Raw genomic sequence first — 13698 nt, forward strand, 5'->3', positions numbered from 1 at the left:
AACATTAGAAAAATTTGATGATGGTGAATTTAGAAATAATTAATTTCGTCCCCATTAAAAACAAAAGCAATGCAAGTTGAGCGTTTTATAATTGGAAATAGAAAAGGACGTTGTGTGTAAGTTAGTATTTGCACTGTTTCTGGCTTCCGAATCTTCAATATTTGTCACTTTTTCTGTTTATAACCCAAACAAAAACTCAGGCCCAATGAAGCCCATTTAATCCAACGCTACTAAATCTTTTAAATTTCGAACCACTTTCACATTTATAGACCATCGGGGTATGCGCCCGACGAATCGTCAACAAAGAATTGCGTGCGTTTTGTGAAGTCAAAAGTTGCGAGTCTACTCTTCGTTGAAACCTTTCTCCATTGGTACATGTCAAAATCCGTCGCTACAATCTTTGGGAGTTCATATATTCTGCGTCAAACCGATTAAACTATTGTTCTTCCTTCTCATTTTCTCTACTTTTTAAATCGAATTACACTCTCTTCTTTCTCGTATTCGGATTTGGAAGTGTTTGAATTCTTTCGCCACCAAGCTGCGTGTCCACTCTCCAGGTTTTTCACTCTGTTTACGCATTTATTTCTCACGTTTCTTATTAGTTTATTCGCTTTCATTACATTTCTTGTATTTTAATCATTTCAGTTTTTGTTTTGAATCTTCTTCCACATTGTAGAATCTCTCTTGTCTCTTTGCTTTCTTTTTCTGCATTCAAACACAAGATTATCTTCAGAACTTAGATATGAACGGAATCAAAGTAGCCACCTATCAATTGATTTTTCTGCTATTTCTTTGAATCTAGCGTTTGTGATAAACCGTTTTTGGTTTGAGTTGACAAAGCTGCTAATTACGGGCTTCCTTGAATTTTCTGCTGGATTCTCTTACAGCTCATCTTTCCTTTGGTCAAATCTGTGTATTTATTGCTCTTTCCTTCTGAGTGATACTTTGCATATAAGAACATCAATCCCATTCCAGTTTTTCCTTTTTCTTTGAGCTGTTCTTTATTGTTTGGAGATAGGGATCTATCATGACTGATGCCAATGATGAATCTGGGGCTCCAGCGAGGACTGAGGTTTGTGCTCATCTCTTTTTTTTAAAACTGTTCTTTATTGTTTGATTTTTATTTGAATTTTCTGAGCAGGGGAAGTACACAGCTCTGGCAGTGTGCTGGGTTCTCGGTTTGGGTTCGCTTGTTTGTTGGAACAGTATGCTAACTATATCAGATTACTATTATCAATTGTTTCCGGTAAGAGTATTGAAGTAAACATGGACGATTAACTGACACAGCCCATATCTGTGAGCGGTGTTATTTAAAGTTTATTTCAGTTGAAGAATTATAAGTCTTGTACTTGTTTGTAACTTTGAAGCATTATCATCCTTCAAGAGTACTCACCCTCGTGTATCAACCATTTGCTGTTGGAACAATTGCAATCCTTGCATATTATGAAGCAAAAATTGATACCCGATGGAGGAACATACGTGGATACTCTCTCTTCTTCATAAGTAGTGTGTTGCTTATTGTTGTGAGTAATAGCCGCTGCTTTCAAAATTGAGATGCTCTGATTGGTGCATATAAGTTAAAAGATCTCTCTTTCTTATTCAGTAAGAATGACCATTAATGTTGTTTTCTTCTGCAATAGTTGGATTTGGTCACATCTGGAAAAGGAGGGATTGGACCATTTATCGCTTTGTGTGCCATTGTTGGTTCATTCGGAGTTGCTGATGCTTTCGTGCAAGGTGGTATGGTTGGAGATCTTGCTTTGATGTGTCCCGAATTCATCCAGGTTTGGATTTTGTACCTACTTACTATGTATGCAATTATGTGAGATCTCATATCCATTAGAGAGAGGAACGAAGCATTCGCTACAAGGATACGTAAACCTCTCCTCAACAGACGAATTTTAAAATCGTGAGGCTGACGGCGATAAGTAATAGGTCAAAGCGAATAATATTTGTTAGCGGCAAGCTTGGACGGTTACAAATGGTATCATAGCCAGACATCAGACGGTGTGCCAGCGAGCACATTGGACCTCAAAGGAGAGTGGATTGTGAGATCCCACATCAGTTTGAGAGGGGAATGAAACATTCTTTATAAGGGTGTGGAAACCTCTCCTAGTAGATGCATTTTAAAATCGTGAGACTGACAGCGATATATAACGGGTCAAAGCGGACAATATCTCCTAACGGTTGACTTGTTACAAATTATTTTACAAGTTGTTTTATGAGTGCAGTCTTTTATGGCTGGATTGGCTGCCTCTGGAGCTCTAACCTCTGGGCTGAGGTTAATCACAAAGGCTGCTTTTGAGGATTTTCATAACGGTCTTCGTAAAGGAACTAGTATGTCAATTCTATTCAACCACTCATCATTCTTCTTATGTAGCCTGTTCTTGGCAGCTCAAAGTGTAACTGACTTCTTTACTGGTTTATGCAGTTCTATTCTTAGCGATATCTGCTGCTTTCGAGTTCCTTTGTGTTGTTCTCTATGCTGTAGTCTTCCCTAAAGTTCCACTAGTGAAGTACTACCGTAAAAAGGCCGCTTCTGAAGGATCCAAAACCGTGTCATCTGACCTTGCTGCTGCAGGCATCCAGATTCAATCAAACCAACAAGTATGACGAAGTTCCCTAAGTTTTTTCAATTGCAGTAGCAAAAGAATATCCTTGATAAACTCGTTTTTAATCTTCACAGGAAGACAAAACCGAGCTATTGAGCAAAAAACAACTATTTCAGATGAACATGGATTATCTTTTTGGCGTGTTTCTGATATACGTTCTTACATTGTCTATCTTTCCCGGCTTCTTGTATGAAAACACTGGAAAACACCAACTGGGATCATGGTAGGTTTTCTCGAGCGTTAGATTTATTATCCTTGAATTCTCTGATAGACAGTGGCTGCTGATGTCTCAGGTATCCACTTGTTTTGATAGCAATGTACAATGTGTGGGATCTAATAGGCAGATACATTCCGCTCATAAACTGTCTGAAGTTGGAGTCGAGGAAGGGCCTCTTCATCGCAATTCTGTGCCGTTTTCTACTGATCCCGGCGTTTTACTTCACAGCAAAATATGGTGACCAAGGGTGGATGATCTTTCTCACTTCCTTCTTGGGATTATCCAATGGCCATCTTACGGTCTGTGTTTTTACTGCAGCGCCTAAAGGCTACAAGGTCAGAACTTTAATACACTTACTTAATTTGATTGATACTCACATGACCTTTTAACTTTCTGGTGAATCTGATAAATTGTTTTGTATTTTGGTTTGTTGAAGGCACCTGAGCAGAATGCGTTGGGGAACTTGCTTGTACTGTTCCTATTAGGCGGCATTTTTGCAGGAGTTTCCCTTGATTGGCTGTGGATCATCGGAAATGGTAGCTTTTGAAGCGTCAGTTCAATATCATTTGACGAACAAAGTGTGGATATCTGCTTATGAATATGCCTCTTGCAGTTGCACCAAGTTTATTAGCTAAGCTGAAACCAGCCAATCTGTTTTTCTTTTCTCGCTTCGCATTTAGTTTTTAAGATATGGATTAGATACGTTTTTAGTTCGATAATTTCAAGTGTAAAAATATGCTCACTAAAAAGTTCAAAACTTTTAAAGTTTAAATAGTTATTGAGTTCTATGTTGTCTAATTAAGAGAATGATCATAAGTTTATAAGGAAATAATACATCTTCCTTGATATGAGACATTTTGAGAAACCAAAAGCAAAATCACGAGAGTCTATATTCGAAATAGACGATATCATGCTATTGTGGAAGTTCGTGTGATATATTTTGTTCGAGGGCTTCAGAAAAGGAATAGAGTCTCGATTAAGAGGAGATCGTTCGAGAGCTCTAAAGAAGGAGGCTTCAGCGGAAACTCTATGGTGTACTTTATTTGGAAGAAGAATTGTTGAAAATTATTAAATATCGGTTTCGTTAATTAAGAGGATGATCATGAGTTATAAATAAGAAATAGAAGCCATTTTGAACCCTTTTGAATACAGTGATTGGGCCGGATGATCTGACCAAGAAAAATTCACATGGGTCAATCGCTTAATGAGCCTATTGGGCTTCAAATCCGTTTATTGACCCACGCAACAATATGATATCAGTATGTTGTTTTGGAGTCTCTCAGTAGTCCTTGCTGCTGCAACTATGTGAATGACAACCCCTTTTTCACATATTTAACTCACTTTTGATTGCAGCATACCTCAACGACAAAAAGATACACATGCTTTCCCGAGCATCATAATTTGGCTGCAATCCTTCCAATTAATCAATTGGTTAGTTGCTTGTTTGAATATGATTTTTGTTTATTGTCATGTACTCGGAAGCCATTATCATAATTCATGGCGAACACCTTGGGGAATGTAACAGTAGCCATATAATACGCATTTTTTGAATCTTGATGATCTCTATAGCATAGCAGAGTAAAAATTTAAGCTGTTTTTGAATAAGAACACAATTATAAGTAAATAAATGACAGAAAAACAATTGCATTTGAGGCAATTTTAGTTGAGATTACTGGTTTTAAGATCTGAATTAGTCAAAGTTTATGAGAAGATAAGCATGAATCTACAATTGAATATCGCAATTAGTTTCAGTAATTCGATCCTAATCTGTTACCAATCAGAATTTCGGGTTTCCCGGTTATTACGAATTTGCCACTTTCCTTTCCCCTAATAACAATAAATGTTGAATATATTTTAACGCCCTCCTTCCTCCTCCCTCTTCTTTTCTATTGCATTTTTTCTGCAGCAAAGATTGGGTTTTTTGGGTGCCGAGCTTTCTGGGTTTTCTTCATCTGATTGTTTCCTGTAAGGGAAATTGTATTGGTTTGGGAGCGCTAATGGAAGAAGAAGAAGAAGGACTTCCGGACCACTTGCGGTGCAAGAGGACTGATGGGAAGCAATGGCGTTGCAAACGGAGAGTGAAGGACAATCTCAAGCTCTGTGAAATTCACCATCTCCAAGGCCGCCATCGCCAGTACAAGGAGAAAGTACCGGATTCTCTCAAACTTCAAAGGACCTGCAGGAAATCGATTGAAACGGATTCAAACGTTGAAAATCTCGTAATTAGGGCCCCGAAAGCGGCGACACTGGCAAAACTAATGAAGAGGAAGAAATTGGCGGGGACTTCAGCGGCATTGGATGGGATGCTCACTAGAATGAAGAAAAAGAAAGGGAGTGTGCAGGTGGAGTTGATAAGGATGGTGCTGAGGAGGGAAGTGGAGAAGAGAGGAAAGAAAAAGGTTGTCCACAAGGCGAGGAAGAGGCTGAAGAATCAAGGTAATGGAATTGAGTCAGAGGAGAACAGTGATAAGGAAATGACGAGACAATTGCCCTATGGACTTATGGCAATTTCTCCTTCTCCATCCCCTCTTCAATCTGGCAATGAAGGTTCTTCTTGCGGAATCAAGGTTGGGGCACAATCAAGGCCGATTCAACAACGACGATTTCGGTCCAAGAATGTCAATATTCTTCCAGTTGGCGAGTTGCAGGTAAAGATATTCGTTTCTGTTCGACTCATGTGGTTTGATTGGTGATTCACTTTGTTGATATAAATGGTTTCTTCTATTTCGTTTTCGGCATTTCCCCCTTAGGTTCTACCAAATGGGCGTAATGTGGGGAACTTGAGAAAATCTAGGAGGAAGAAGTGCCACTGGTGTCAAGAAAGTAGTTCATGGAGTTTAATTCAGTGTTCGAGTTGTCAAAAAACGTTCTTTTGCATAGACTGCATCAGAGATCGGTAAGTCTCACATATTTTGTTCAACTTGTGCTTTTCCATTCATGATCATGAACTTTTAATCAGCTGTTGTTTGGTTTAGTTCACAGTGCTAGGGCTTTATGTGGTATAGCCATTGTTGAAGTATTAGAATGTATAAAGATTTGTCGAAGGTAGTTAACTAACGCTCGAACCTATTTACTTATCGTCCCATTTATTACTTCCCAAAAGCCATGCCTTTGAAGCTGGGAGATAACACTTCTCTTTAGTAGTTTGTATATGCCATAGTTATAATTTATGAAACTTGTCAACTAGTGATAAACAACTTTCCTTGGAATTCAGACTATAAGTGTTATTTTTAGACATCATTAACGTTACCGCAAACTTCTAAGCTTTCATCAGAAGTTCTGTCAGTACTCTGGTTAGAATTAATGGAATGAAAACCATCTTCATGTTTCACATTGTGATCTTACCATTTATTAAGATGAGATGATCCTTTATCTCAAGTTTATGATAATGCAGATACTTTGATACACAAGAAGAAGTTAAAAAGGCATGCCCTGTTTGCCGAGGGATTTGCCACTGTAAGGACTGTTCAATGTATCAATCTTTGCACACAGAATGTAAGGTCTGATATGAAAGACTTGTTTGTGTCTATACCATGGTTCTTGCATAGATGTATATTGATGCTCATCGGCGAAATCAATTTCAGGATTCTTTGGGAGACGGCATTGGAAAAATTTTACGTTTCCATTATTTGATTTGTGTACTTCTCCCTATACTCAAACAAATAAACATAGAGATGCACGCTGAGCTAGAAACAGAGGCCATGGTAAAAGGTAGTTTTGAGATTCATCAACTTTTGGTCTTGTAATAATTAGTTCTGATTTAAATCACACAGTGTTATTTATCTGCAAGTTCCCTTAAATTTCTTTTATGCATCAGGAATAGAACTTTCTGAAGTTGATATCAAGCAGGATGAATTTGGCAGTCTTGAACATTGTTGGTATGTTCCCTCATATGCTGGAGCTTTTTTTTTTTTTTCTTTCTGAAAGATAGGGTGGAACAATTCGTCCTTGACATATTTCTTTTTAATATTTAATTCTCCTCACAATTCCTTTTGCAATTGATGTACAGTAGTAACTGCAAAACTGTTATTGCGGATCTCTATAGAAGTTGCCCAAGTTGTTCCTATAATCTCTGCTTAAGTTGCTGCCATAATATTTTTCTTGAGGATTCCAATGGAGTTCATAACCTGCCTCTTTCAGAGTATCTTGATGGAAAGACAACCTTTCTGTCTGATAAAACAAAACTTTTGAAAAACAAGAAGTTAAATCCTAGTCCGTGGCTTCCTTCTTCCAAATCATTGCATAAAGGGAGAGTTCAAAATAGTGTTCAGCATTTTTCTTGTCCGTCAAAAGAATGTGTCAGCTGCAGTGACAGTCTTCTTGAATTGAGATGTATTTTCCCACTAAGTTGGACTAAGGAACTTGAAGTGAACGCAGAAGAAATCGTATGCAGCTATGACTTTCCAGAGTCTGTTGATTCATCATCAAACTGTACTTTGTGCTTTGGTGAGGACCATAAAGTTGATGAACTTGAAGAGTTCCAGAAAGTAGCTGTCCGGGAGGATTCAAATGATAACTATTTGTATTATCCCAGCCTTTTTCGCATCCGTCTTGATGACCTTGACCATTTTCAGAGGCACTGGATTAGAGGTCATCCTGTAATTGTGCGTAATGTACTGGAGACGTCTGATCTGACATGGGATCCAGTAGTTATGTTTCGCACTTACCTTGAAAGAATCATTTCGAGATATGAAAATGGTACGAGTCTCTCAGAAGCTTCCAATAACTTGGACTGGTGCGAGGTCAGCATTTTCTCTAGCAAACTTTGTAAATGCAATATTCCCATTTGTCTCTTTGTATTAGGATTTGTTTTTGTAAATGATTCTATCTTGTTTTGATGTTCCTCTGTTTGTGACATTTGAATTCTTCATGCAGGTAGAAATTGGCATTAGGCAGTACTTTATGGGTTCTCTTAAGGGGAAGACACACACAAACACTTGTAACAACATGTTAAAATTAAAAGGTTGCCTTTCTTCCCATTTGTTTCAAGAGAAGTTTCCAGCTCACTATGCAGAAATAATGCGAATTCTACCGCTTCAAGAATACATGAACCCAATGTCTGGTCTTCTGAATCTAGCTACAAAGTTACCACAGGGAGCTGGGAAGCCTGACATGGGTCCATGTGTGTATATGGCTTATGGATGTTCCCAAGAGCATGTTTTGACTGATTCTGTCTCCAGATTATGTTATGACTCGTATGACGTGGTATGCTTATTCTTTATCGATCATTCATTGGAGTGATAATTTTCATTAAAATATTAGATCGACTGTTATTCACTATTTGTGTGGCAGATTAACATTTTGGCCCACAGTACAGACGTCCCTGTTTCAACAGAACAACTTACAGAAGTTGTAAACTTGCTTCAAAGACAAAGGGCTCAAAGTGAGTCTTCCAATACCTCTACTAATCAGTCAAGTGTGGAGGAAGAAGAATCTTGCACGGCTGGAGAAGAAACACCCTTCATTAAGAGGTTTGCAAAAGTACCCTGTTTCTCTGCATCCGCTGAGCAAGTGTTTGCTCAGGGTATTAAACGGCCTAGTATGATCTCTGATGGTGCATGTGACTCGGATCCTGAACCATTAATGCTTCAATGCAAATCTTCCCGAACTAATGAGATGCCAGGAGCTCCAAATACGTTAAGACAACAGACACATTCTGCCCTCAATGATGGAAACAGTACTTCAAAGTCTTGTGGTGCCCAATGGGATGTCTTTCGGAGGCAAGATGTTCCAATGCTATCAGAGTACCTACGAAGGCATTCTGATGAGTTCATTCATAAGCATGTAAGCACTGAACATTTAGTGTCCCGTATAAGCACGCGCTGATTGAGTAATTACTAACTGCATCTCGTGCAGGTTGTGCATCCAATTCTAGACCAGAGTTGTTTTCTGGATGCAACCCACAAATTAAGACTGAAGGAGGAATTTCGTATGTACTGTTTTGATATATATATATATTTTTTCCCTTGCTGTCTCTGTGTTAGATAATAATGGAGTAATTAAATTTCTTATGCCATTAGAAATCGAACCATGGACTTTTGAGCAAAATGTTGGAGAAGCTGTCATCATTCCTGCTGGATGTCCATACCAGATACGCAATGGAAAGGTCAGAAGAAAATGCAACTTTACAAACTCCTTTATATTCTTTAATCCTTTCTTTAGAGCCTCTAGCTAGACCTTTATTGTTTCGTTAAAGCCTGTGAATCTGTGATTACGTTTTGAGTGCTTATCACTTTGGAAAGCTTTGGATTTCTGTCAAAAATTATGCCTTTTGAGAAAGAGGGGCATTCTAATTAATGGGAAAAATATAGGGAAAGGTAACATTTTTACCAATGCTTTTATAGGAGTGTTTGAATTATATAGAAGTGCTTCTCATTGTTTTCTTCTCGAGTAAAAAGAAGAATATCCTCTGCTGATGCGTTATATAATCTTATATCTTAACTGCAGTCTTGCGTACACGTAGTATTAGATTTTATGTCACCTGAAAGTGTTGGCCAAAGTATCCAGCTGATCGATGAGGTTCGATTGCTTCCCAAAAACCACATAGCAAAAGAGAAGACATTAGAGGTTAAAATCTTAACCGTCCTAATTCGAAATACAGTACATTGTTTAGTAGATAAAAGCATGGTTAAAGACTTGTTTCTGATAGCAGGTTAAAAAGAGAGCCCTCGAAACTATAGATGCAGCAATTAAAAAGGTTCGGGAGCTTACAAATGCACTGCAAGAAGTACCTCATTGATTAAGGTTCTTTTTTCCTTTTTCCCTTAACTTTTCAGTTCAGCATTCTTTATCTGCCATTGGCAGTGGTTTCATGTATCGAATTGGTTGATTGATACCTATTTTGACATGCTTATACAATATCTCTGCCATTCTGTTGTTCCAATCTCTGAAGATGAAAACATAGTACACTTCAGTTAGCAAAAATTGCAGTTTCAAAGCTCTCTTTTACTCGAAAAATCTGAAATACATCTAAAATGTAAGAGTTATATAACAAAACCAAAGTAACTTTCCAAGGGCTTCGAAGTGTTCATTTCATTGGATGTGGTTATGATCAAAATGTGGTTCAAACGATAATATTGACAGGACGCCTCGTTTACTGGCTTGCAAGATGCTTCGGGATGAAGCATATTTTTTTAATAGCAAAGCCCGGCTGACTCATGCGTTTGCAAGTTTCTTCTACTTCTACTCAGCTTGAGAAGCTGAGCTCAAAGATTAATTATGCTTTCGTTAATCCCCTCGATCAGAAACTAAAAATGGGTCTCGACAAACAAATTGAAGTTGTCTGTTACATTTTAAAACATCATGAAAGCCCATCAATTTCATTTTTAATTAATATGCAACAGGATCATCCTTGCTATCAATATTTGTATTCACATATGTAGCATTTTTACAGACATGAAAGTTGAGAGATTGTTATTTGGATAATAAAAAATAAACACGACAGGCACAGTCAAGAAGTTGAAAGTAAATAATACTACCACTGCTGCTGCTTCTGCTTGCCAGGTGAAGAAAGATGTAACCTTACAATGAGAAGTGTACAAACAATATGGTCTCAAAAGAATTACTCTTCTCCCTCAGTTTTGAAATTACAAAATCGAAACTTCTTAGTGGAAAAATGATTATGCATTATAAGACAACTTGAATAACGTGGAAAAGGCTTTATTAGTAAATAATTTCGTCTCTACATTGTCAAAAATGTTTTGTTAGAGCAGAGAGCCAAAACCCATGCTCCTACGGTGCCATCAATCCTTCAATTGTGTAGGAAAGTGACTCCGCCCAATCACCTCTTAGTAACAGTGTTTGCAGTGTTTGCAGTGTTTGCATCACATTATATTCAGGATCAAGCTTCCTCTGCCAACCCTATTCAAATGAGATACAACAAGTTTCATCCGAAGGTTAGTCATCATAACATGATCTGTAAGCTTTCAAGCGGAAGTATGATGTTTTTCTCCTGAGAAAGAGATCGCGTCAATATAAAACTAAGATAAGACGTTAGTGCATGAGAATATTCATCATTTAAGTGCAGAAATGATGGGTTATCCTCATCGTGCCTTTCAAAACCAGCATTTATCTTTCCTCCATTTTAGAAAAACTGAAACTAATGTAATAGTGAAAACTGGAAATACAAACTCGTGAATATAGGAAAAAGCGGTCAGACCATACCTCAAGAACCAAGGTCGTGACCATCGCAGTGCAGACATTTCCATCAATGTTGACTCTATAACGCCTCACTTTCTCCAGTAAGCGCTGAATGGTTTCGGCAGGATGAACTAGATCAGCTTCTGGAGTAGCCCAGAAGGCAAACGCATCTGTCACTTCCTGTAAGCAGGAGATAAGAATTCAGAAATACTCTCACAAAAAAATACGGGTTGGCTTCTCATAAGAAGAGCTATGATTAATAGGTCTTCATGTTCATTAGCTTGTTCGCCACTAGGGAGTGACAAACAAACCAAAATGTTAACTCTACATTCTAGGATCTAACTACAATTATTCCAGAAGCTCAAAAAGAATTGAGATGCATATAGTATTACCTCAATAAACGCCTTTGGATCAGGGCAGTTTTGTTGTTTTGATAATCTCAGGGTGCACTCTGCAACAGTGCGGCCATCCCATCGGGCAACAGCCTTAAAAAATTCTAGTAAATTTATTCTATCATTTGCTGAAAGTTCAGCAGTCATGCCTACATCAAGGAAAACAACATGAGGCTTTGAATTATTGAAGAGTCGCTTCCCAGGGGATTTTTCATGACGCATCCTGACAAGAATATTTCCAGGATGCATGTCTGCATGTATAAAGTTGTCCACCTGAAAAGTCGACATTAGACAAACGTTACATGGAATCCAGAAAAGTGCAATGCTAAACAATGAAGCTATGGCAGAGAAAATGAGGAATGAGGATCAGCAATGCGGCAGAAGAAAACAGGTTGCATTACCAGAAGCATTTTAAGAAAAGCATGAGTCCCAATGTGTGCCAATGCAGACTTGAGTCTCTCATTTCCTTCAAGCTCATCAACGTAGTGTGAAACACTTTCCCCTTGTTCATAAGTCTCCACTAAAACAGCAGGATGTACGAGAGGATACACAGGTTTTGGAAATGAAACATCCTTCCACTGTCTAAAATTATAAATGAAGCGGCTCAAGTAAGCAGCTTCCCTTGCAAGGTCTACTTGAGACATCATAAAAACCGCAAATTGTTGCACACTTTCATCCAATCTCAACCACCTGAGTGTAGGAATAAACTTTGAGATTTTTGCTACCAAGTCAATTATAGCGAAATCTCTCCTAATTGATTCACCCACACCAGGATGTCTAACTTTAATAGCGACTAACATTGGCTTTACTTGTTGACCAGGGTAACTAAATTTCAAATAAGCTCGGTATACTTGAGCAATACTTCCAGATGCTACAGGTTTCTCTTCAAATTTCTCAAATATATCATTAAGCTTTCTACCAAATGCCCGTTCAATAGTATTTTTCGTGTAGGCAAAGCTATGCTCAGGGGCCTTAGTTTGAAGCTCTGATAACTCGGCGCATAAATCTCTAGGGAAGAGATCTGGCCTTGTTGCTGCCCACTGACCCCACTTAATGAATGCCGGACCACCTTTTTCCAGGGAGCGGTGAACAACCCGAAGCCAGAGACTCCTGAAGCTATGTCCAAAGGTATCCACAAATGGTGCCATCATTATGCAAGGTGTGAACAAGATTGCCAGATAAAGTGCTCTAAGTAACAATATCATAACTTCTAATGTAGAATGCAGTAGTAAAACCACGAAGGCGTGTCCATCTTGTGCATGGACAACGAAAGAATCATGAGATGGATAATAGCCTGCGTTTGAGACAGTTCTTTGGGCACGTGCTAGCTCACCACATGTGAAAGCAAATATACCAGGAAGTATCAGGTAAGAACGAGAAATGGCCAAGATAAAGGCTTGAGCAGCTTTGTTTATGGGGGGAAAAGTACGGCTATCAGAAGAAAATTTGTAGGAAAACCTTTTCCGAACAAATTGGGCATGATGCTTAACAATGTTTCTTGCTGTGAAGACACCAAAACCTTTGGGGTAAAAACTTCTCCTAGTGCAATGTAAAGGGAAGGAAGTATGTCCTCTGGATAAAAAACCATAGCGAGAGAGCAATTTAGTATGAAAGAGAGGTCCTGCAGCAACAATCGTCCCGCTCTTCCTTGCTTCTACATGGCTCAGTCTTTGGCTTGTAATAAGCGAACGTGCTGTCTTCTTTATATTCCCCAGCATCAAATATCTGCTAGCATTAAACTTTGTTTAGCAGCAAGGTTAATGAATTTTGATCGATAACTATGCAAAGTGCTTCTCGAGCACTTGCACACTCTAACCTCCCAATCATCAACAATAAATTATACAAGTAAAAAAATTAAATAAGGAGATGCTAACTGCTCCGGTATGCCAAGAATTGCAAGATTCATCAGTTCATGCCTGAACTTATGATTCGTTAACACAAACTCGGAAGGTTCGAAAATCCAAAGAGAGTCGAAAGGATTCAGTGCAGAAAGCTCATACACAAACATGAGAGCGTGGAGGAAAATATACATATTAAAATACGAAGAAATTAAACTATAAGATCAAAAGGTTGATGACCTCGACATGGTGATCGAAAACCTGATGAGGAATGGATCCAGAAATCATGCGCAGGTGGTGAAAGATTCCTACCAGCATTTTCTTGAAGGATTCTACCTTGGGCACTCTCCTTAACTTTGAGCATCACCAAACTGCGATTCGAATTCCTGGGTTTTTCAGGAAGCTGATTCACCCAATCGATACAAGAGGTGAAGGAAGAAAGAGAAATGGGCCGTACCGTCGTTGCCGACCTTAATTGGGCCATCCATGAGGCCCAACTT

General features: G+C 38.5%; 3 protein-coding genes across 4 annotated transcripts; 2 read left to right on the forward strand and 1 right to left on the reverse strand.

Moving 5' to 3' along the window:
* Positions 1-265: 265 nt before the first annotated feature.
* LOC111782217 (equilibrative nucleotide transporter 3-like) lies at positions 266-3628 on the forward strand. Of its 2 annotated transcripts, none has more exons than XM_023663044.1 (10): positions 266-557; positions 803-1072; positions 1142-1246; positions 1368-1523; positions 1641-1784; positions 2232-2337; positions 2432-2607; positions 2687-2835; positions 2906-3164; positions 3266-3628. In XM_023663044.1, the coding sequence occupies exons 2-10, from the start codon at positions 1028-1030 to the stop codon at positions 3374-3376; spliced, it is 1251 nt and encodes a 416-aa protein (XP_023518812.1). In that variant the 5' UTR covers positions 266-557; positions 803-1027; the 3' UTR covers positions 3377-3628. The 2 variants fall into 2 exon arrangements, with proteins under 2 accessions (XP_023518812.1, XP_023518811.1); XM_023663043.1 differs by having other exon boundaries at positions 1019-1072.
* Positions 3629-4826: 1198 nt separating this feature from the next.
* LOC111781587 (lysine-specific demethylase JMJ25-like) lies at positions 4827-9712 on the forward strand. Its single transcript, XM_023662270.1, has 12 exons — positions 4827-5477; positions 5580-5725; positions 6224-6329; positions 6414-6540; positions 6647-6707; positions 6839-7571; positions 7705-8034; positions 8122-8613; positions 8686-8758; positions 8850-8935; positions 9277-9396; positions 9482-9712. Exons 1-12 carry the CDS (start codon positions 4827-4829, stop codon positions 9566-9568), a joined length of 3012 nt encoding a protein of 1003 aa, XP_023518038.1. The 3' UTR covers positions 9569-9712.
* Positions 9713-10287: 575 nt separating this feature from the next.
* Positions 10288-13611, reverse strand: LOC111782203 (uncharacterized aarF domain-containing protein kinase 2-like). Its single transcript, XM_023663025.1, has 5 exons — positions 13439-13611; positions 11762-13085; positions 11361-11633; positions 10993-11148; positions 10288-10689 (listed from the first exon to the last, which is right to left on the reverse strand). The coding sequence occupies exons 1-5, from the start codon at positions 13444-13446 to the stop codon at positions 10561-10563; spliced, it is 1890 nt and encodes a 629-aa protein (XP_023518793.1). The 5' UTR covers positions 13447-13611; the 3' UTR covers positions 10288-10560.
* Between the last annotated feature and the right edge of the window lie 87 nt (positions 13612-13698).

The sequence above is a fragment of the Cucurbita pepo genome, chromosome LG19 (genome assembly GCF_002806865.2).
Source record: "Cucurbita pepo subsp. pepo cultivar mu-cu-16 chromosome LG19, ASM280686v2, whole genome shotgun sequence".
NCBI lineage: Eukaryota > Viridiplantae > Streptophyta > Magnoliopsida > Cucurbitales > Cucurbitaceae > Cucurbita > Cucurbita pepo.